The 25,167-nt window shown below is 42.0% G+C and overlaps 1 protein-coding gene across 1 annotated transcript in view; it reads left to right on the top strand.

The window, feature by feature from the left end:
- The window catches only part of PLXNC1 (plexin C1), a 141,882-nt gene that overhangs the window by 56,849 nt on the left and 59,866 nt on the right, over window positions 1-25,167 (top strand). The window contains exons 6-10 of the mRNA XM_079937189.1: window positions 5,534-5,681; window positions 9,009-9,096; window positions 11,111-11,213; window positions 11,354-11,455; window positions 22,761-22,900. Coding sequence (XP_079793315.1) covers window positions 5,534-5,681; window positions 9,009-9,096; window positions 11,111-11,213; window positions 11,354-11,455; window positions 22,761-22,900 — 581 coding nt within the window. The remainder of the gene's footprint in view (window positions 1-5,533; window positions 5,682-9,008; window positions 9,097-11,110; window positions 11,214-11,353; window positions 11,456-22,760; window positions 22,901-25,167) is intronic.

Here is a 25,167-nt window from a genome sequence, read left to right as displayed (position 1 = left end):
TACACAAGACAATGAGAAGACAGTGTATCCTCATCCTCGTTATGAAATTGGCATTAAAAAGAAAGAATTAGAGCAATTCCGATTGTCTTGGAGGGACTTCATGAGATTTTGTTGAGTAAAATCATCAAGATGCAGAAAAGTATGTATAGCATGATCTTGTATTGATCCAAAAAATGTCCCTGTGTATGTTCATGTATGTATGGCTCTATATGGTTATTTGAGCATGGAGAAAAACATGGAAGAATTCGTGCTAAGTTGTAAACATAGGCTCCCCTGATGGAATGATTCATGTGGTGGAGGAAAGGTCAGAGACAAGTAAAAACAAACAAACAAAAACACAAACAACTGAAATCCTCATACACACAGACAAACACAAAAAGGGATGCGTGACATCTCATTTTGCATTATGTAAAATTACATGTTTGTATACCTATAAAGAGATTTTTAACAGTCAGTAAAAATGGCTTATACTGATAAAAACAGAAAAAATGTAGGAATAAAAGTATTTCCCACAAACAGCATGGTTCCTAAAGGAGAGACTAGAAATGTTCTTTTACACATCAGAACAGAAACATCAATTCCATCACTGATACAACCAACATTGTTTCTAAAGTTGTGTCCCGTGTAGTAATACAAGAAACAAGTAATAGAAATAATTATTAGAATGGAATAGACAAAAATATCATTATTTGCTAATCTTAAGTGGTTGTATATCTGTAAAATCTAAATATATTAGCGTTTAAAACTTTAATTGTTCAGTAAACATTCAAGTAACAATAACCTTACTACATGTAAGACAAACTGTTAACATCCATTAATGAAAGATCCCATTCATTAAAAACAACAGAAGTACTCAGGCACAAACTTGAAGAATGAGGTATATACCCTGTATTTTCAAATCATTTTTACTAGGAGATACATGTTGAAGCCAGCTACAAAAATAGTGATTTTGGCCATGCGACAGCTTGTCTTAAGCAATAGTAATAGTAATTAGATAGTGAGGCAGTGGTCTATTGATGCTATTTATAATTCATAATAGGAAAACCTTATCAATTAAAAGCATAAGCAAATATAAAAACAAAGACACATAAGGTATTTTCTTGGAAGATATGAAAAACATCTTAAATATATCCAGACATATACTATGTTTCTTGGTGGGAAGAGATCATAAAAATGTCACTACTTCCTCAATCTATTTTCTAGATTTCATGCCATCCCAGTGAAAATTTGAATAGACTGTCTTAAAATTAATATAAAGTTCATCTGGAATAATAATATGAACTGGTCAAGAATATCCAAGATATATCTTGAAAAAATAAAATTATTTAAGCAAGACCATTTCCATATGATTGTAAACACATATATAGTGGCAATAATTTGGCCCATGACTCTGGTTTAAAAATAAGAATATAGATCCATGGAATAGAGTAGAAAGCTCAGAAATAGATGTAAAAATTTTGGGGCTTCCCTGGTGGCGCAGTGGTTGAGAGTCCGCCTGCCGATGCAGGGGACACGGGTTCGTGCCCCTGTCCGGGAGGATCCCACATGCCGCGGAGCGGCTGGGCCCGTGAGCCATGGCCGCTGAGCCTGTGCGTCTGGAGCCTGTGCTCCGCAACGGGAGAGGCCACGACAGTGAGAGGCCCGCGTACCAAAAAAAAAAAAAAAAAAAGATGTAAAAATTTTAAAGAGCATTGTCGTAAGAGGAAACAAAAGAATTATTTCATGAAAGTTGATGAAATAACTGGCTTACAATGTGGAAACATAGTTTAATTCACCTTTTTTACTTTAAATATAAAATAAATTTTAGGCTAATTAAGAAATTCATCTAAAAACCTAACAGAAACTAACTGAGCATCAGATAATTTGGAAGTATAATTTTCTGGCTCTGAAGGAATATATTCTGTAATAGCAAGAGAAAAATATTCATATACTTGACTTTTTAAAAAAATCTATACAAGGAAAAATAAGAGATGACTAAAGCACATACTTCAGGAAAAACATTTATGACAGGCAAAATATTAATCGCTAGATATGAAAGCTAGGAGAAAGTAAAAAGAAAAATCTAGAGACACCAAAAAGTAAGTGGGCAGAAGTGTATATTCTCACAAGAGGAGGTTTAGAGGGTTGGATATAGATATGGAAGTATGTTCAGCTTCACCAGATATCAAATAAGTACAAATTAAAGTGAAAATAAGGTTTGCTGACACCTAGTGATGGCGATGCCAATTAACACAACCTTTTTGGAAAGCAATTTGGCGATATGTTTCAGAAGTCATAAATATATTCATTCTGCTTGAAGCACTAATTCCAGGCTTAGGCTTCTGAAGAAGTAATTTGAAAGAAAACCCATAAGCTTACAGATGTTATTGCAGCGGCATTTATAGACTTAGAAACTTGGAAATAACCAAACTGGCAATAAGAGGAAAGGTTACGTAAAGTAAGGTCTGTCGATAGAATGATAGAACGTTATGCGGCAAGAAGTTCTTTGGCCCCATGGACATTACTAGATAATTGACACTCAAACTTCATATCTCATCTGATTCTTTGGGTCTTCATTCCGTCTTTATCCAACTTAACTCAAGACAGAGTTATTAACTTGGCAAGGATTCCCACGTTGGGTTCATCAAGCCAAGGTCTCAGCTTTTTAACCATGCTTGCCTGGAAGCCAAAGTCGCACAAAAATACCTTCAACTCCCTGGCTATCCTCTTCTTCCACGGCTTGAAAACACTTACTGTCTCCTATTTTCAGATCAACTCCAACTTCTTCTGCCCCATTGTTCCCCTGAAACTGAACTCCATGGAGCCATTCCAGCAGACACTATAAGTCCTCATCTTACTTGGCCTCTTGGCTGCATTTTTGAAACTCTGTCTTCCATCACCTTCCATGGTGCACCTTCTCCATGCTCTCTTCTTTCCTTCTTGACTATGCCTCGACCTCCTTTGCTGGCTCCTTCTCTCCCTGACTCTAAATGTTGGAGTTATTTCAGCCCCAGGTTTGGCTCTTCCTCTCTTCTGACTCTGTACTTTGTCCACAGACAATCTTATCCACTCCCATGGCTTGATATACCATCTATATGTTGATGTCTCCTTTATCTCCCACCCAGATTGCTTCTGGGCTCCAGGCTTATTATATCTTCTTAATTATCACACAAGCATCTTGAACTACACACATCCAAAAATTGAAGTCTTGATTTTTCCACCCAGGGTCTGCCTCCTGCTCGTGTGTCCCATTGCAATATACAGTACCTCTGTGTCCAGCCATTTGCTTACCACATCCACATGCCCCACTTCCAGTCCTGCCCCATGCTACCTCTAATGGGTATATTGAAGCTGTCAATTCTTTCCATTTCTATTGTACCATCCTAGCCCAGGCTTCTATCCTCTCTTAATGATCTCCATCCCGTGTGACCCTCCGGTTTTCATCTAGCAGACTTTCCCACACTTCTGCTAGACTATAAGCTCCTTGAGGGCAAGGACGGTAGCCGCTTGCTTCACTGAAGTAATCAGTGCCTTGTGTAGCACATGGCACCTCCTAACAGCTTGATAAATGTTTATGGAATAAATTAATGCAATGATTACAGTTATGTAAATGCTATGTATATGAGAACTGGAAGGCAATGTGGAAAATTTAAAACAGTTAGTGAAAATAGGACTTTAACAAGCTTTCCGGTGCTTTTGTTATGATGTTTGAGCAATGAATTCAGTTTAAGACATACATGTGTACAGGATAACAGGTGATAACGGTCATGCGCTGAGATGTGCGGTACAGGGAGAAATGCAGGGGTGAAGCATGCGTGAGAGTTCAGCCAGGTGTTGAAGATGAGCTGCTGGGGATGGTCTGGGGTTCAGTAATATGTTCAGGTCCCCTGGAGAGGGTTGGACTTCAGTCCAGTGGAAGTTGGACTCTAAGAACTTGCGTTCCAGCATGATCCTATGGCTCAGAAACAGGATTTTTTGAAAATGGAAAGATGGGGGTGAGATCCCAGGGCTAGAAGAGATTTAGCAAGCGTATCAGAAGATGAGAGACAGTGGTCTTAGCTGGCTGTGCAGAGTCTGGGCAGAGGTCTGAAGTATAACAGAAGATGGACACCTATCACTCTCCATCGTGGGTGATAAGGTTACCACTTCCTATGGTCCCAGCTTCCTAAAATTTAGCCCACCTCCTCACCAGATCCCCTGCATGCACGTGATGCAGAAGTGGTCTCCCATTGGCATATTATTTTTAACTTTCCTTTTTCTTTTTCTTCTTCTTCCTCTTTTTCCTTTTTCTTCCTTCTTTCCTCCCTCCCTCCCTCCACCCCTCCCTCCTTCCTTTCTCTCTCTCTCTCTCTTTCTTTCTTTCTTCTTCTCCTCCTCCCTCCTAAACATAAACAAATGAAAAAAAATTGTGTATTTGGATGAGAATACTTAATATCATAAAGATATAAAATCCCCTAAAATTAATGCATGTATTAGTACAATTCCAGTTAAACTCACAGTCCCCACACCCCATTTGCGTAAAATGATCTTAAAGTTCATATGGAAGAATAATGTTTAGGAAATGCTAAGAAAATTATGAAAATAAAAATAGAGAGAGTTGGGCTTCCCTGGTGGTGCAGTGGTTGAGAGTCCGCCTGCCGATGCAGGGAACGCGGGTTCGTGCCCCGGTCCGGGAAGATCCCACATGCCGCGGAGCGGCTGGGCCCGTGAGCCATGGCCGCTGAGCCTGCGCGTCCGGAGCCTGTGCTCCGCAGTGGGAGAGGCCACGGCAGTGAGAGGCCCACGTACCGCAAAAAAAAAAAAAAAAGACAGTTGCCATAAATATATTTAAATCCACAGTAGTAAAAATTTGATGACATTGGAATAGAATTAGATCAATAGATAATTGGAACAGTGCAAAGTTCAGAAATAGCTTGCAGGTATATGGTGATTTAATATATGACAAAAGGGGTAGTTCAGTGGGAAAAGGAATTTTTTTTTTTTAGTAAATGGTTGTGACATAGCTGATTAACCATCTGGATAAAAATAAAGTTCGACCCTTATCTTACACTATACATAAAAATAAATTCCAGATGGATTAAAGACATAGTTTAAAAAATAAAGCAACAAAGATGGTGGAACAATATTATATTTGTCCACAAGCAAGACTTTGGGAGGAACTTTATAACCAAGACAAGAAACCCTGCATTTGATTACATAAAAACACATTGTGTAGGGTAAAAGATAACACACATACAAATTGCAAGACAAACAGATCAGGAGAAAATATGTCAGAAATACAACAGATAAGGATTAATATCTGTACTATACAGAGAGCTCTTAAAATTGATAAGAAAAATACACACAAAGCAGAAGAAATGGTCCAAGGATATGAATATGCGATTCACAAAAGAGCAAATTAAATAGCCAACAAAACATCTCTTACTTTATATTGGCAATCTAAGAAATTCTCCTTCTATGGCAAGTCAGAGGTGAGTTCATTTAAGGCTCTAGGATGGATGGAAATGATGGAAAAAGACCATAATTTGGTTCCTGAAATTTCTTCCCCACACAGACGACTGTGACTGTGGTGGGAAGCTTCTCTCCAAGACACTCGGAGTGCATGGTGCAGAACGTGGACACCGGCAGGATGCTCTGCAAGGGCAAAAGTGTATCCAATGAGACCTGCACCTGCAGCATCCCGACCAGAGCAACCTACAAAGGCAAGTGGACTCTTGCTGTTTTTTTTGTTGTTGTTGTTAGAAAATGAAGCAGGCAGGAGAAACTTCTGAGTCCAGATTGCCCAGGAAACAAGTTAAATGACAGAATCTGAATAGTCCCACGCTGTAGACTCTCTCTCCCCCTACCCCTTGCTTCCCACTTTTCCCCTCAGTCCCGCTCACCTCTGCTCCACTCATCACAGGAGTGCAGGACCCCACAGTCACATGTGGCTGGAGAATGGTAAGTTGGTTAGGTGAGTGGAGTCAAGCCAGAGACCTTTGGGCTGACCTTACATGGATGGTTCAGATATTTCAGAGATCTGAACATCTGGGAATGCCCTTGATGAGATGAGAAAACAGAACGGCCAATATTTTATCATCTTAAGTTCATTGCATTCGTTCATTCATACAGGACGTATTTATTGAGCATCTACGTGCCAGACACTGTGCTAAATGGTAGGGAGTCAGTGACCGAAAACACTCACCTGGTCCTTGTTCACAGTATTTAGAGCCTCTTGGGGTAGAGATGAGTAAACAGCACCTTACAGTGCAGTGGGTAGCATGCAGGGAACATAGCACACCATGGGGAGCACATGAAAAGGGCACCTAACTGGACTTGTGGGGGCAGGTGAGGATGCAAGGAAAACTTTCTGGAGGATGAATAGGGTTGAGCTGGACAAAGAAGAAGGGGAAGAGTAATGCAGTCACAGAACAACTAGTGTGATGGCCAAAAGGAGAGAAAAAGCTTTGTCTGAGGAGCCAGAAGAGGTTCTATATGGCCAAGGCAAATAAGGTAGAAAGCAGAATGATAGAAAATGGATACCAAAGAAGGTACAAAGTGTCTGGCACAAAGTAGCCATTGATGATCAATAAATTTCTGTTGAATGAATGGCCGCAGGTGGAGAATGGGACAGGAGGAGGGAAGGGCTGAGTTCTGAAAGGTCAGAGAGAAGGGAAGCTGTGGCAGTGACGGGGTGATGGGACTGAGAGCTGGAACTGTTGAAGACAGGTAAGGGTGGAGCGAAGTGGGTGGATTCAAAGGATGGTTAGGAGTTAATACAATGGACAGACTGAGGATTCATGAGTCCCTCTGGGTCTCATGAATATGAATATGCGATTCACAAGTCTTGCTCACCTGTAACATAAGCTTCGGAAGTATTTGATTTTTTTTTTTTTCTTTTTTTTGCGGTACGCGGGCCTCTCACTATTGTGGCCTCTCCCGTTGCGGAGCACAGGCTCCGGACGCGCAGGCTCAGCGGCCATGGCTCACGGGCCCAGCCGCTCCGCGGCATGTGGGATCTTCCCGGACCGGGGCACGAACCCGTGTCCCCTTCATCAGCAGGTGGACTCTCAACCACTGCGCCACCAGGGAAGCCCCGGAAGTATTTGAGATCACCTTGGAAAGCTAGTTGATTGCTTTTTAAAATTTTTTTAAATCTTTTTAAAAAACTTGAAATATAGTTGATTTACAGTGTAGTTGATTGTTTTTACAGCCTCCGTCAACTGAACCCAACCCTTTGTCTGCCCTTTTCTCTGGATGCCTTCCATATTCTGAGCAGGCAAACAAAACCACTTCCCACCTCTTGCATTCAGCCAGCCAGTGGCCATTGCCAAACCTTTGTCTGTGGCCTGTAGTGGCTTTGCCTCTTTCACCAAATCCTGTCTCCCTTCTGCTTTGAAAAGTCACCTCTTCCGTATAGCCTTGACAGATTCTGCTCTAATCATCCCGATCGTTCCAGCACCCTCTGGGTTCCCCACCTGCACCCCAATCTTGGTACCCAGGTGCTGCATGGAACTTGAACCACTCAGAGGGTGTTTCCTTGACTATACTGTCACTGTGCTTTTTCACCTAAGTTATTTTATCTCTTCTAGAATAACTGCGAATGCTTCCAGAGCAGAGAGCATATATATTCGTTTCCTTGTGATATTTCCCAGTAGTGTTTTGTGCACAGTTGATACTCAGGAAAGTACAACTCTTGCTAGTCTCCATCACTGGACACTTGTTGATTCCATTGATATGTGTTTTCCCTGGGAGTCCCTCAGTACTTACTGTCCATATGTTCATGCTACTAACAGTTATCAAGTGTCTGTTCAAATGCTCTTGCTGAGAGGTCACGCCAGCCCTCCAAACCTTCTTGTCTTTGGAACAGAGGATTATCATTTCACATATACCCGCTTTATGTGAGCAGAATTTTATGTGGCATCCTGGCTTTCAGAATGAATATTCCTGCTGAAGAGAACCCCTTAAAGTAAGGGTTCTCAGACTTTTGGACTCATATACTAATAATATTTCAGTTGAAAAATGAGGGGTGCCAACAAAGTTAGGCCAACTTCTTAATTTGTCAAGGAAAGACTTTTCATTTTAAAAGCATCATCTGCTCTCCCCGTTAACTCATAAAAGGAAGAAGATATTAATCCAGAATGGGTGACAATGAAGATATCACAGAGTAGCACTGGTCCCTGGCCACAACAGGATTTGAAAGGCACCGCTCCAGGCGGCCGCATCAAAACCTGGCTATACACAGTCAGTACATGGGGAGATTACAGACAGATTCCGGACATCCCCCAGCTCTGCTGAGTCAGCATATCTAGGAGTGTGGCTCTGGAATCTATATTTTCACCAATTTCTCAAGTGATTCTGATACACAACCAGATTTAGGGATCACCTAGGGTAGAGTATGTAGGTTAAAGAGGTACAGGAAATATGCCATTTCTCTCATGCTGATTTAGCAGAGTTTTTATCTTATTACTTTATTCTTCGGGGGTTTTCGAACCCATGGGTAGGTTTTCGAAAGCAAATAAGAAAACCTTCATCATAGATTTGGCAACAGTTGACTCCAAGAAGATCATGGCTCTCAGCCCATGGGAACCACACTTTGGAGTTTGTTAGGTAAATATCCGTAGTATGGATTTTTCTGAAGGTGCAGGATTTCTTCTCTAACATTCCGGTTATCATGTTCTAGGCAGTTCTTGCTCGGTGACTTGTTTTATTCTTATGCTGTGGCCAATTACAAGCTGAGATAGTGATCCCAGGGAGAGTACGAGCTGTAAATGGGCTGTGAAATGGCTTTTTCTTAGTGATTATCCGTGGGAGGCCTGGAACGCGAGGTGGGCCCGGGTCTGTTTGGAGGCGTGTGCTGTGCACTTCGGCTGCCTGACGTGAATGGCCCCCGGGAAGGAGCCACGTACCGATTGAAATGTTAGCGAACAGCTGGCACACCCCGCCCTCTTTGTGGAGGAGGCAAAAAATATTTAATTTTTGCATTTACAGCTTTGCTTGATGATAGCAGGGCTCCACCGTCAATGACTTCTTTTTCCCCTTTGCTCCAGATGTTCTAGTTGTCAACGTGACGTTCTCCTTCAGTTCCTGGAGTGTGTCAAAAAGATTCAACTTTACCAACTGCTCATCATTAAGAGAGTAAGATTTTATTTAACATGTGAATATTCTCTCATTGGTTTTAATGTATTTATTTGCTTTACTCTTCGATTTCCTGAAGACCTCTTTTGTGGAGGAGAACTTTCCAAGGTGCCTTTTGGAGCACGGCCTAACGGGAGACAGGAGAGCCTCTGAGCTAATAAGCTGACTTGTTCAAGCCCTGCCAAGTGAGGTGGAGCAGAGAAGAGGCCAACAGCTGTGCTTGGGTGTATTTTACCCACAGGGAAATGCATCCCTCCAACCAAGCGGTGGCCTTGAAGTAACAGGCGAAGGGGTGCCGCTAGGTTCTCACCTGATCAGACTGGCTTTGGGAATTTGAGTCAAGGAAGAGAGTCTGAGCATGAGATAAGGGGAAGTCACGGTCAAGGAGAAGCACAAGAGGAAGTCTCTGTCATCAAAAGAACATGTTAATTGTGACCCACGTTTTTGTACTGCGTTTGGCCCTGTTGAGCTACGTACCCCCCTGAGTTAGGACCACACTTCACTCCTTGCTTCTAAAGCAGACGGAAGACAGAGGAAATATGTCTCCCAGATTCCTGGTTTTCCAGCTGCAAGATGGGATGGATGTTCCCATGGAAACAGTGGGAAGCTGTATTATTAGTGATTCTATAGCTCTTTCAGTGGTTTGCTTGACCAACTGTGTGAGTACCAAACGTGGGTTTCTTTGGGTCTGGTCTGGGAACCATTGTTTCTTCAGGGTAAAGGCATTTGAACTCGATGCTGAGTTGGGAGGTCACCCTACAGCTATATGAACAGGAGCCGCTGGACTTCACCTTTACCACCGCGGCACTTTGAAAGAGGGATTGAATTCAGTGATTTCTAACAAGCAGAACGAATTCAGGGAGGAAAAACACCAAACTTGATACAGAGAGTCCATGAAAATGGGGAAGAAAAAGAAAAAGGGGGAGAGTTACATAGATCTGTGTAGCTCAAGGAGAGTTTAAACAGAACACAGCTCCTGCACCCACGCCTGTAAGGCCTGGTGAGAGGAAGCGCCTTGCCCCAGGTCCGCAGCTAGGTAATTAAGAACCAGACCTCAGACCCACAGCTCCCCAGAGGGGGAGCACCCTTTCCTTGGGTACCTACTTCCCCTTCGAAAAGCACTTAATAAAGTCATCACACTTGAGGGGTAGCGATAAGAGCGCACGTCACAAACCTGCTTCTAGCGCACTTCGGTGGCGGGTGAACCCTTAGGCGAGCCTGTGCTTTCTTCTCCCACCGAGACTGCCATTTCTGTAGGTCAGAGTCTCAGGATGCCTTGGCATTTCTGGAACAATACATGAAATGCACATGTGTCCCCTCTCCCTGATCTAGTCCTCTCACTGTCCCCGGGCTGAGCCTTCCTTTTGCCTCCTTTGGCTACCTTTCCAAACCCACCTCGATTTCCATTTTTATTGTTCTTGCTTTAACACTGATTATCCTATTAAGTGCTTTTCAAGTCTTCCGCTGTTATCCATGCATGGTTGTTTGATTAGTAGACACAGTTCTTCCTTAATTTGATTAAAAAGCAAACACTGGCACCCTGTTTTCTCTGCTCGCCAGGTAGCACTTTTAGTTTCCCGTCTTCCAGGCATTTGGCAGTGTTTCTGCTCCAGTGAGTAAGGGTGGGTTTATGGGGGGGCTGGGGGAGATCAGTCTCCAGAGGGAAACTTACCTGAAGGTAGACAAATAGCAGAACTGGATTCAGAAACAGATTCAGTGGGTTCCTGTTATCTACTGACATACCCGGTGACCCCAGCTTCAGGTTTCCATGGCAACCCCCCAGCAAGTGTAATGATGGTCCGTCAGCCCCGAGGGCTGCCCAGAGCAGGGCATAAAGTCAGTACTATATCCCTAGCCCCAAAGGACTGTCCTCTCTCCCCTGGGTGCCTCACAGTCTATCCAGGGATTTTTTTTCTTCTTTTAAATGCTCGCATGCAGCATCACAGAGGGAAATTCTAGGATATGAACGTTTTCCTAAAAATGTGGGAATTAAGTTGGTTTTCTGTGTTGCCAGATGCCCAGTATGTATTGGAACTGGCTGTGCTTGGTGTGAAAGTGAGAGAAAATGTATCCATCCCTTCACAGCTTGCGACCCTTCTGATTACAAGAGGAACCAGGTAAGGTGACATTTTCAGTATTACAGGGTTTAACCAAAAATAAATATTTGTGACCACCTAGCCCCAGCCTGTCTTTTGCCTTTATTTCAAACTTCGAATTTCCACCAGTTCGGATGTTGAAGGGATATTCTTCATTTCAGGACCTCTGTCCAGTGGCTTCTGAGAAAGGGGCCCCACCCAAGACAGCAGGAGGAGGAGAATCCAAGGAGAAGACAAGTAACAGAACCACCCAGGGCTTGCAGGTCAGACCCTGTTTTCATATCGATAATGGGAAAATCCCCCTTTGAATGGCAATAACATCTCCTGCTACTTTGGGTTCCTTTTAAAAATTCCCTATTTTACTTTCTACCCAAATTCCCTTTTTTACCTTTGGTTTTTAACCAAGTTGCATTTAATTGGTCAATACATCAGAAGCTGCACACTCGCATAAAATAAATTAAAAATCTGTAATTATGAAAAATGAAGGCCCGGTAAAAGTAAAATTTTAAATCTGACTTCGTGGCTCTCAGGGAGAGTTAGAAGGAAGTATAGAGCACACAGCACTGAGGGGATTTCAATGTTTAACCACATGTTATGATTGCATTTTGGGGGGGGCGGGGTATGTGAGGGCTAGGTGTGTCTATGCAAAATATATAAACGAATCTCTTTGGATTATTTTTCTTTGCAGAGATGATCTAACCAGTAGTCAGTAGTGTCAAAACAAAGAGTTGTGTCTATGTAATAAATATACATTTCTCTTCACTTCTCAAAACTGTTTTTCATGGAAAAATACTTTCCATGAAATTTCTTTGGAAATTCCTCTTATTTTCTTCACAGTAAATCACCAAGCTCAACTGACAGACGTGTTTGAAAAGAGAGAACATGACCATGTAAACATTTCCGGGTAGATGCATTTAGTACACAAATGCTGACTTCATTCATTTGATGGAAGTTAATTGAGCATCTACTATGTGGTGAAAAACAAAAAAAGGACAAGTTCTTGTTCTTATTAACCTTGGGTCTAGTGGGAGCAGACAAATTAAAAACAGTAACATGCTTTGTTCTTAAAGGCTCAGTTTTCTGTTTCTTGGCTAATCTGTGGCTTTGATGTATCCATTTGCTGCTACTTAAGGTCAGGTGCCAATATAAATAAGTAGCACATTTGTAATCACTACCAAAATGTTGAGAGTAACTTTAGGTGAATTTAGCAACAAGCAAAGGGAATGTGAATCAAAATGGATTATGAAGTTAATTAAAGGCATTAGAAAAGCTTGGTATGCCAGTATCTTCAGACTTTTATTAAAGTCTTTGAGGTTTTATTAAGTGATGAGCCGCATTTCTCTTCCCATTGGTTTATGAAACTAAGGCATAGTGACAGGTGTTTGAATCAGAAAGGCAGTGGCTTTTAAAAAAAAAATTAAACTTCTCTTTTGTTGTTGTTTCAGTTGTTTTTTTAAAATTTCGGTAAAATACACATAACATAAAATTTACCATATTTAAGTGTACAAGTTCAGTAGAGTTAAGTACATTCACATTGGTGAGCAAGCATCACCACCATCCATCTTCAGAACATGTTTCATCTTGCAAAACTGAAACCTCGTACCCATTAAACAATAACTCCTCATCTTCTCTTCTCCCAGCCCTGGCAGCTACCATTCTCCTTTCTGTCTCTATGAATTTGACTGCTCTAGGTACCTCAGTTAAGTGGAATCAAACAGGATTTGTCTTTTTTGTGACTGGCTTATTTCACTTAACATAATGTCTTCAAGGTGCATCCATATTGTAGCATGGGTCAGAGTGTCCTTTAAGGCTGAATAATGTTCCATTGTTTGTATATATTACATTTGCTTATCCAGTCATCCATTGATGGACACTTGAGTCGCATCCAGCTTTTGGCTATTGTAACTCATACTGCTATAAACAGGTGTGTACAAACACCTCTTCAAGACCCTGTTTCAGTTCTTTTGGGTAGGTACCCAGAAGTGGAGTTGCTGGATCATATGGTAATACTATTTTTAATTTTTTGAGGAACACCATTCTGTTTTCCTTATTGCTCTGACGTTTTACATCCCCACCACCAACAGCGTATGAGCGTTCCACGTTCTTTCCAGCACTTGGCTGTTTTCGTTTTTTTATAGTATCCGTCTTAAATGGGTATAAGGTGGTATTCTCTTGTGGTTTTGATTTGCATTTCCCTACTGATTAGTGATATTGAGACTCTTTTCGTGTGCTTATTGGCCATTTGTGTGCCTTCTATGGAGGAATGTCTATTCAAGTGTTTTGTCCATTTTATAATCAGGTTTTTTTGTTGCTGTTGAATGGTAGGAGGTCTTTATATATTTTAGATATCAACCTCATATCAGATATATGATTTGCAAATATTTTCTCTTATTCTATAAGCTGCCTTTTCACTCTGTTGATTGTATCCTTTGATGCAGAGAGGTTTTTAATTTTATTGAAGTGCAGTTTATTTTTTTATTTTCTTGCCTGTGCTTTGGGTGTCATATCCAAGAAATCATTGCCAAATCCGATGTCATAAAGCTCTTATTCTAAGAGTTCTATAGTTTTAAGCCTTATATTTAGGTCTTTGATCCATTCTGAGTTAATTTTCATATATGGTGTAAGGTAAAGATTCAACTTCATGTCTGTGTGGGTATTCAGTTTTCCCAAGACTGTTTGTTGAAAAAAACTGTCCTTTCCCCCATTAAATATTCTTGGCACCCTTATCAAAAATCATTTGACTATATATGCAACAGTTTACTTCTGTGCTATATATCCTATTCCGTTGATCTATATGTCTGTTCTCTTTTGTAATAAGACACTGTTTTGTAATAAGTTTTGAAATCAGAAAGTGTAAGTCCTTCAACTCTGTTCTTCTTTTTCATGATTGTTTTGGAAGAAAAATAATTTATTTTGAGGTAACTGTAGATTCACATGTAGTTGTGAGAAAATAATACAGAGAGATCTCATGTATCTTTTACCCAGTTTCCCCCAATAGTAACATCTTGCGAAACAATAGCACAATATCACAACCAGGATATTGACAGTGACAACAGTCAAGATCCAGAACAGCCCTGTCACCTCAAGTCTCCCCCACGTTGCCTGTCTATAGTCACACCCACTTTCTCCCTCCCACTCTCTATTTCTGACCCCGGGCTACCACTAATCTATTCTGCATTTCTATAATTTTATCATGTCAAAGACTTTAAACAAATGGTATCACCCAGAGGTACCCTTTGGGGATTGGCCTTTTTAACTCAACATAATTCTCTGGAAATTCATCCAGTTCTTTTTTTTTTTAATTTTTTAAATTTATTTTACTTTTGGTTGTGTTGGGTCTTCGTTGCTGTGCACGGACTTTCTCTGGTTGTGGCGAGCGGGGGCTACTCTTTGTTGCGGTGCGCGGCTTCTCATTGCGGTGGCTTCTCTTGTTGCGGAGCATGGGCTCTAGGCACGCAGGCTTCGGTAGTTGTGGTTCGCGGGCTCAGTAGTTATGGCTCGTGGGCTCTAGAGCGCAGGCTCAGTAGCTGTGGTACATGGGCTTAGTTGCTCCGTGGCATGTGGGATCTTCCCAGACCAGGGCTCGAACCCGTGTCCCCTGCATTGGCAGGCAGATTCTTAACCACTGCGCCACCAGGGAAGCCCCATCCAGTTCTTTTATGCATCAATAGTGTCTTCCTTTCTATCGCTAAGTTGTGGTTCAGACAATGACTTTTTACATTTTTATTTTAAAGGAAAAAGTAAGGTCACAGCATCCTGGTTTCCTGTATTGTGTCTTACGGAACCTTTTGACACCATGTGGTTAAAAGAACTGGGGCCACCAAGGGAGCAGGAGGCGGCGGTAATGAACAAAGCCCAGACCTGTCTTCAGTGCTTCTCTGTGAATAACCTTTGTAGAAAGACATCTTTTATTTTTAATTAATTTTCATTGGAGTAGAGTTGATTTACAATGATGTGTTAGTTTCTGCTGTACAACAAATGAATCAGTTATACATATACTTATATCCACTCTTTTAAAAATTCTTTTCCCATATAGGTCATTACAGAGTATTGAGTAGAGTTCCCTGTGCTGTACAGAAGGTCCTTATTTTATATTGGGTTGGCCAAAAGGTTTGTTCGGGTTTTTCTTTAACATCTTACGGAGAACAAAACCTGAACGAACTTTTTGGCCAATTCAATGTATAGCAGTGTGTACATGTCAATCCCAATCTCCCAATTCACCCCCCCTCCCCCGCTTTCCCCATTGGTAACCATAGGTTTGTTTTCTACACCTGTGACTCTATTTCTGTTTTGGAAATAGGTTCATTTGTACCATTTTTTAAGATTCCACATATAAGCAATATCATATTGGAGAAAGACATCGTGTTGATACTGAAATGTTTTCTTTAAATACGTGACTCAGTTGAGAAACTCAGTTTTGGTTAATAGGGAGTGGAGTAGTATTTGTCTCCGGAGGGATTTCTCATGCTTTGTGAGACACTGCTGTCTTCTCATCATCATGCGGAATGTGTAAATCCAGGTTTCCAGTTTGATGCTCATGCTGGCCTTGAATGAAGCACTGAACACTCTATTCCTAGCAGAGAAGCTTCGAGGGCTTTCATTCAGTGCATCGCCCACATCACATACATACTGAGTGCTTCCTCCGTGCCGGGCATGGGGACGCGAAATGTGAATGATACAGACATAGTCTTGGGCTTCCTGATGCTGAGCTAGGGTTGATTCTTTCTGCAGGTGTTTATCGAGCACCTAGTAGATACCATTACACTGAGCTCCGTGGATACCACGGGGGGTGGGGGGGGGCATGTCTTGTCCTCAGTCTCAAGAATCTTATATGTACATGAGCACATAGATAAGAATACAAGATAAGAAAATATTAACCTAGGGAAGGTACCAGGCCGTATACAAACCCAGAGAACCTCTCTGTGCCTGGCTTAGTCATTCCTGATCATTTAAACCCAGTGCCTGGCGGGTGAAAGCGCTTAATCAGTGTGGTTGGATAAGTCTTTGATTGATGGATGGATGGATTGACACAAGATGGCATTTCAGCCAGCAGTTGAGGGAAGGGACATGTGGAGACAGAGGAGTGGGTCTTCTAAGCAGAGGGGCTAGCACTGCAGAAGCATAGTGGGTCACCAGAAAATTCCAGGGTACCCATTACGGGAGACCCTAAGTGATTCGATTTGGCTGGAGCAGAAGGATGCAGGAAATTATGGGACAAAACAAGATTGAGGGCTTCCCTGGTGGCGCAGTGGTTGAGAGTCCGCCTGCCGATGCAGGGGACACGGGTTCGTGCCCCGGTCCGGGAAGATCCCATGTGCAGCAGAGTGGCTGGGCCCGTGGGCCACGGCCGCTGAGCCTGCGCGTCCGGAGCCTGTGCTCCGCAATGGGAGAGGCCACAGCAGTGAGAGGCCCGCGTACCGCAAAAAAAAAAAAAAAAACAAGATTGAAATGACCCTGGAGCCTACACCAAGCACAGGGCTCTTCAAGACATTTTTTTTTAATGCATGAATTTGCTCATCCATGGATGTGGCATTTATGAGAGAGGGTTCCTGGCTCAACCCCTGTTATGCCCTGTTGCCCTCACACTGTTTCATGACCCTATGTCCCATCCCTTGACCGTGACCTAAAAGCACATATTGTCATGTACCCGGGGGCTGCGTTAGGAAAAGCATCACCAGAACAGGGAAAATAACTCAAAAATCTACATTTGCCCTTTGGATGGGCAGTATTTTCAGCTGTAAGGGCCAGTCTCTGTCAGAGACGGTTGGCCCTGTCGCCCTGCCCTAACCTCTTTTCCTTCCTTTTCGGAACAATCTTATATCTGGTGCCTCCACCTGCTGAGAGAAGAGGTGGCTGCTCTTCTTTCCTGTTGTCAAGGAAAGGTTGTGGAGATCTGTGATATGATGTTGTTCTAATATTTGTTACGCTTATCGCCGCCGGGTAGAAATACACCATACAAAATCATGTTCTCCTGCTCTCGGAGAATATATATTCTTTCTCTTCCTTGTGACTTCTCTTCTCTTCCTCCATCACTTTTGATTGCATTTTAACTTCTCCCAGGCAATCCAAATCACCTCTTTCAGGGTCCTTGCCTTGAAAATGAAATCAACTTTATTATATACCTTGTTGAGTAGCTTCTGTGGGCCTAGCACTGTGCTGGGTGCCGTGGGGTTCACTGCCAATTGCTCCTTTATTCACTCATTCGTTCATTCATTCATTCAAAAAGTGTTTATTAAGCACCTACTATGTGCTGGGCAGGTAGGCAAAGTGTGTGCCCTTTGGAGTTTACGTTGTAGAACTTATAATATTTTAAAGGAAGTAAGATTCATTTTCATGAAGCATCTGAGTGTGCGCAATGGAAAGAGTTACGCACAGGAAGGCCAGAATGTGCTAAACTGAGTAGTGGCGACCCGTATTTGTGCAGCCTGTGCTATATCCTGAGCTCAAAGTGCCTCTTTATTTGAGCCTCACGATGGACCTGTTTTCCCCATTTGATAGACAAATGTTGACTTGCACAGGGTCAGTAGGTAGTAAATGATAGACATGCGATTTGAACCCAGGCAATCTGACTCCAGGGCCCACAGCTTTAATCACTGCTCTATACTGTGTGACCTCAGTGTAGTATTGATGATAGAAGTCAGTCTGGAAGGGACTTCTTCTCTTGGCATTAGGCTGGCACGGCCTGCCCCATCCATGGCCTGGGCAGGCTGTCAGGGGGGTGCGTTAGCATTGAAGCCCTTGGGACGAGGGGGGTGGGCTGGGGCACAGTCAGAGTGAAGGAGTTGGACCCAGGCAAGGCTGGCATCTTTTCCAAGACGGGGAGAGCAGAAGAGCCTTCAGATGGGAAACTGAGGCCTTCAGGAGAGGGGAGTGGCAAGTGTCTCACGGTGAAGTTGCAACTCAGCAAGGGGGTGGGGTTTGAGTGGTGGGGTCTCTGCTAGAGGGGAGACGCTACCCTCCCTGGTCACAGAGTCCTGGGCACCCCGTCCGGGTCTCAGGAGTCCCATTCGGGAAGATCAGTGACGAAGAGTAACTACTTTATAAACTGGCCTCGGCAGCCTCGCCTTCAAGTCCCCCAGGTCACAGAAGCAAGCCTTAATCTCTCTGCACAGGGCCTTGGTCTGTCACCTTCTTATCTCCAGGTCCATCTCAGTTGGCATTCTAACTCTTGACAATTCCTGGACCAAATTGCATTCCAGTCTCCCAAGGACCTGTCCCTGGGGCCCCCACCAAGGGGCATTCACCTGGGGGCCGAGCAGCGGATGGACACAGCCTTTTCGTTCTATTTACCGCTTTCATTTTTCCTCGGCGGGATTGTATTTTGCTGTTTTCTTTCCACGTCTCACCTCCTTTTACACTTTACCGTCTCCACTGCTGGTTACCACTCTTCTCAATTTATACATTTCATTAATATATTACTTCCATCCTTTTCGGTCATTAATAAAGATGTTAAATAATTCTGAACCGAATACCCCTGTGGGGCCCTACAGGACACTTTCCTTTAATTAGTTGTGCTACCTTTCATCTCTCTAATGTCCTTTGGTTTCAGATTTCCAGCTGGTTTTCAATTCATGTGACTTTTTATCCGGTCCCGTTTGAACTAATTTCGCAAGTGAAAATCTGAGAGATGTTTTACTGAGTGTTGATTCAGGTCCGGGGCTATGGAGAGCTTTGCTATATTCAGATTTTTTTTTTTAAGAAACAGAATAAGAGAGTACAATTTGGTCTTAATAAACTGAGCCTTCCTAATGTACCTCTTTCCGAGATACATTCTTTTCAATCATCGTGGTAGTTTCTCCATTAATGTCATGGTAATTTGAATTGTGTTGACGTCAGACTTCACAAAAAGTGCTCTTACTGTCAGGAGTAATCCTCTTAGACCTTTCCAAAGATAACTAGTTCTTAGTGATTGTGCTATTTCCAGTGTCTTATAATGACTTTGTTTTTTAAAAATAAATAAAAATAACTGGCTATTCTGTAATTACCTAGTTAGCCAGTTTCTAATGTGCTTTTTTATACCAAACAGGGAGTGATTTAAACTTGTGAGCAACCCGAGCTCATAGTATTTTATGAAATAATTTTAAATTGTGCAGCCGTTTAAAAATAACTCTTAAGTCTTTAAAATGTAACTGACAGGAAGTGGACTATTCTGAGGTTAATTGCTGGGCAACCCAGGGCGATAAGGGTTACAGCCAATGGTATTTTGATTTGATAAATAAATGGAAATCCTTGGACATAGGATGAGGGAGGAATTTCACTGTAGGGCTGTAAGGAATTATCTCTTTGCATCAAGCTAGATTATGTTTTTAAATTAACCCCTTGTATGTGTCAGTTTATGGGACCTGCTACTTCATTTCGGGTTGTGAATTAATTTTTGATTAAAATACAGAAATAGATCTAAAATGTTGAGTGTGTGGAGAGATCATTCTTGGCCTTTTGTCTGTAATAGATTTTTAAAGGATATTTATCAGTAAAAATAGAAAATGTTTTATTTCTAAGACTTGTTGTAGCCAGGTAGTACAGCCATATAAGAACCCTGTTTTTTTTTTTTCTCCTTGTATACCTGTGCTGTTTATTTAGTGAGATCCCCTTGGTAGCTCTTTACTGCACTTATTAAGATTAAAAGGGGTTCTCCAAGCAAGCAAAGGACAACTAATCTGACCCTCTTTCCAAGCAGACAAGAAGCATCTGCTTTCATGAGATAGGCCAGGGCTGGATCCCATCCTAGACAGCCAGTGGAAACTTCTTGAAACAATAAGGTTTTAAAACCAAATCCTTTTGAAGCTGTCTCTACCCAAGAGGAAATAAAAAGTTAATGAGGCGTGGGGCTTCCCTGGTGGTGCAGTGGTTAGGAATCCGCCTGCCAATGCAGGGAACACAGGTTAGAGCCCTGGTCCGGGAAGATCCCACATGCCGCAGAGCAACTAAGCCCGTGTACCACAACTACTGAGCCTGGGCTCTGGAGCCTGCGAGCCACAACTACTGAGCCCACGTGCCACAACTACTGAAGCCCATGAGCCTAGAGCCCGTGCTCCGCAACGAGAAGCCACTGCAGTTAGAAGCCCGCGCACCTCAACAAAGAGTAGCCCCCGCTCGCTGCAACTAGAGAAAGCCCACGTGCAGCAACAAAGACCCAACACAGCCAAAAATAAATAAATTAAATAAATAAATTTATTTTTAAAAAGTTAATGAGATGACGTGGCGGGTCCTCTGATGGTATTTGTAGAGCCGTTTAAGGAGCAAAATATAATCCCCTTTAGAAAATCTGTTTTAGGTTAGTTATAAGGCTCTCTTCAGCCTCTCATGAGAGCGAAGAAGTAGCATTTACTGGGCATGTTTGAAATTTTGCGTGAGCAGACATCAACAGTCTAAGAAGTGAGAAGGGCTATCTTCAAAGAAACCTGAGAATCATAGCTGACTTGGATATAAATGTGAGTCTGCACTGAGGTTTAACATAAAGCCTCTTGCCTCCCTAAGAAGACAGTGGATCCTCTAGTACAGGGGTTGGCAAGATTTTTTTCTTCAAAGAGCCAGACAGTTAATATTTTAGGCTTTGCAAACCACATGATCTCTGTCGCAGAGACTCGGCTCTGCCGTTGTAGTACAAAAGCGGTGACAGACAGTGCATAAATGACGGGCGTGGCTCTGTTCCCAAAAAACTTTATTTATGGACACTGAAATTTGAATTTCATGTGTTTACACATGTCATGGAATATTATTCTTCTTTTGACAGTTTTTCCATAGGCTGTACAAGAACGAGCAACGGACTGAATTTGATTTGCTCCAGGCAAATCCAGGAGTTTGCCCACCCCTGATCTAGTGCACGCAGAGGTTATGTGTCCTCCACAACACCTAGCGCTGTGCTAGGGATCCTGTAGGTGTTTAACAAATACCTGTTCACTTAGCTGTCATCATGTCAGAGCAAAGAGTAAGCCTTTTGCTATCCAACACACACTTGGCATTTGCAAGGGATTTATCTTGAAGTCTTCGCTAATCCCCCCCCATTCCAAGTACCACTCTTGCAGATAATTTCCCCCATAAAATGCAGTCAACTCTAACAGCATAATTAAAGTGACCCTTTCGGGCCCTTTGTGATTCTATAAATACGGGGCTCAAGTCCTTTACTAAAGTGATTAAAATAAATTCTGCCACCGAAATCAATTCTCTGTCGTATTACATCATTACTGTGATGACATACACAATGAATTTACCTCAATCTGCAAAACCGATCCATGGTGATAATGAGTGATGGTGACTGCTTTACCATATAGCACGTGGGTTTCTCAAGGACCAGAATGATAAAACATCCTTTCAGCAGGATGGGCAGCCCCAGCAGTGCAGCAAGTCCGTCGTGATGAGCATTATACATACAAAGGAGCAAAGGACCCTGGGCTGCTTGAAGAAGCAGGTGGTAGGCAGGTGCTGGATGTGACTAAAGCTCCCCCAGTGCCTTAAGTGGCTTCCTCCTAGACGTTATCCTCTAAGTGGATACACTCTGTGTTTATGATTTAAGCCGAATTTCACATGATTAAGCATCTCTGGACCTGGGGGTCGTTTTCAAATATCAAGAGTGCGAGTATGAAAATTCACTCATGCTAAAGATCCGCTGAGCTTTCTATTGGCTAGAATCTTAGAATCTTGTCCTGTCTGGTCCATATTGTAGAAGAACATAGACTTTCTGGAAATGGTCTACAAAACAACTACTAAATGATCAGAAAGACGGTGGCATCTGTAGAGAAAAGTGAAAGAAATCAGGATTGTTTTGTCTTTGAAAGGGAAAATGATTCTTGCCATCAAATAGAGGGCTTTTTTAAAAAGGAGAATTTGATTAAACGTTGCAAATAGAGAAGTAAGGTGCATAAATCTACATGAGATGGGGCCCCAGGTACGAGGGATTCCAAGGGAGACTTTCTTGATAAAGAAAGGCCTGATAAAGCTTGTGATGGGTACCAAAGAGAAGATGGTATCTGCAAACCAGAGAATGGAAATGGTTGGCCCCAGTGGTTTAGGCATGCAACTACTTGATATTAGGTGACTTAGTTGATTTCCTGAGATTTTTTTTTTCGCTGCAGTATACTCCTTGATTCAAATAACCTACTGAAACAAACAAAAACTAGGAACTGCTTTCTTGGGAATTAAATTTATCCAGAATGACATTTATTCCAACTTAGTGATGAGTCTGGTGCTGACTTACAGTCAGTGGACTGCTCGTCTTTTCCTTCATTTTGCTATGTTGTGAGCCTGCAGAGGCTGGAAGGCAGTGAGCAGTTTTGAGACTCTAGTGATAGCTCACTCTTCAGACAGAATGTCAGACTCTTCAACTGTATTTTCAACTGTCTCGTGAGACAAAGACTAATTGGTTTGACCTCATGCTGTCGCATGTTGAGAGACATGAGTCTTCAGCCCTCTCCCTTGAATTCACTGATTTCATTAAACACTGTCTGCTTGTGTTTGCAAAATGTTGTAATTTCCCAGTGATTTCTTCGAACTGCAGCACATAAACAGATTTTTTCAAACAGTGCCATTTCTTAGCTTTGATCTTGTGTTTGAATCTTTTCCTTCCAATAGGTCTTCTACATTGAGTCCATTGAGCCACAGAAAATATCAACCTTAGGGAAAAGTAATGTGATCGTCACGGGAGCAAACTTTACCCAGGCATCGGATATCACAATGATCCTGAAAGGAACCAGTACTTGTGATAAGGATGTGTGAGTTGAAATATGAGTAATTTATTCTTCGTAATGTAGTGAAAAGCTAAAACTTACATCAAAGGAATAGCACTGTGATTAGAATCTTTATATAGTTAATTTATTTCCATGTGCCAATTTGAGCCAATTAGTCTGCATATTTGATATAACATAATTTCAATAAGTGAAATAATTTAAGCACCACATTTAAAGTTAATTGTGGGAGAATCTGTCCCATGTTACCCGCAAAATCTCAGTATACAATAATTCCAGGATGTTGCCTCTTGGGGTCTTATTTTGTTTTCATGAACAAAATCAAGTGATTTGAGTAGCAAACATCATTTTGAAGATGATCCACTTAGAAAAATAGTTGAGCACTTTGGAATTTTACAGGAAAATAGGACGACACTTTCAATGTATTACAGTTGAAAAAAAGAAATTTTCTGATCCATTGTATGCTTTTTATTTATTTTTATTTATTTATTTTTAATTTTTTTGCGGTACGCGGGCCTCTCAACAACTGTTGTGGCCTCTCCCGTTGTGGAGCACAGGCTCCGGACGCGCAGGCTCAGCAGCCATGGCTCACGGGCCCAGCCGCTCCGCGGCATGTGGGATCTTCCTGGACCGGGGCACGAACCTGCGTCCCCTGCATCGGCAGGCAGACTCTCAACCACTGTGCCACCAGGGAAGCACCCATTGTATTCTTTTTGGGCTTCTCTTTATTGGATTGGTTTCAGGCTCGAATAATAACTCAGTGGAACATACATTAATTTAAAAAAGAAGAAGGAAAACAAAACACCCCAACACTAATATCTGGTCAGTGTACCATTTGAACATCATTATTTCTATGACCTGTTTCCCCTAACACATCCTTTCAATGAAGCTTTGAGAGAAGAAAGTCTCAGTATTTCACTAACACTCTTGTGCAAATGCTACCCCACAAAAAGAGAGAAAATAATAATAACATAATAGGGCTTCCCTGGTGGCGCAGTGGTTGAGAGTCCACCTGCCGATGCAGGGGACACGGGTTCGTGCCCCGGTCCGGGAAGATCCCACATGCCGCGGAGCGGCTGGGTCCGTACGTAAGCCATGGCCGCTGAGCCTGCGCGTCCGGAGCCTGTGCTCCGCAACGGGACACGCCACAACAGTGAGAGGCCCGCGTACCGCAAAAAAAAAAAAATAAGAATAATAACATAATAGATAATTTGAGTTTTCTGCTTGTTAGTGTTTATAATTGTGAGCTAAGTTGAAGTAAAAGATGTTGCAGTCTACGTGAAGTGTAATACTGACTTTGTTCTCATCGTGGGAACGCGCTGAAGACAGTCCACTGAAGCGTGGTGTTTTGGTTCTTAACTACTGAAACAGATTTGTACAGTGTTTGAATCTGCCACACTTACTGAGTTTTCTGTTTTAATTCATTTGCTGCATTTAACTGCCACCCCCTTCCCCTCCTAGCAGTAAATTTGGGATGTCTGTCATTTTGATGGAAAAAGCTGCTCACTGGGGGCTCTGCTCTGTTCTGCTATTTACCAGAATTATCAGGCACACATTAGTGGCTGTATTTGTGCGACCCAGGTATTTTTGTACCATTTATCCTGGCTAAATACCCCCCTGCAAAAATCTTTCATTTTGTGTAGCAAAATCTGTGAAGTTAGACACCTGTGTGTTCACTGAAAGGCAATCAAATTCACTGGAAAATAAGTCGTTTTTCCTAGCATTACCGTGTTTCTGACTGTTTATGCTCTCATTCCAATTCCGAATGTGTCTTGAGATACTGCAGTTATTAAATTAAATGACTAAGAGAGACCTTTCTGCATGTAGCATTTCAGTAACCACATCTGTGTGGTGAACCCAAGTTCATGAGCAGTAAACATAATACCCAGTTAATCCCATATCTGAGTTCATGCCATAATCCTAAAACTCTTTTATTATGGTATTTTGTAATGCCTAATTACTCTGAAGAGAAAAATATAAGGATAGTAGTGGAAGGACCCATATTTCTGCCTCCTTCAAAAATTGATAAATAAGTGTGAATATTAATGATCAGCCATTTTACAATGAATTTCCTAGAGCTTTGCTCTGAATATAAAATCTTAGAATGTAAATTTGAGGTGGTATAAGTACAAACCGACTCAAATTTTTTTGAATTTGCCTTATTGTTAGAATCTGTTATTACTACTTAAAGGCTACGTGCATTAAAGTAGATAATCGTGCACGTAGCCTTTAAGTAATAATAATAGATTCTCACGTGGCATAATTATACTGAGCATTATTCAGACAGAACCCAT

The sequence above is a fragment of the Stenella coeruleoalba genome (genome assembly GCF_951394435.1).
Source record: "Stenella coeruleoalba genome assembly, chromosome: 11".
In the NCBI taxonomy this organism is placed as follows: Eukaryota; Metazoa; Chordata; class Mammalia; order Artiodactyla; family Delphinidae; genus Stenella; species Stenella coeruleoalba.
This window is presented reverse-complemented; position numbering and strand designations above follow the sequence as displayed.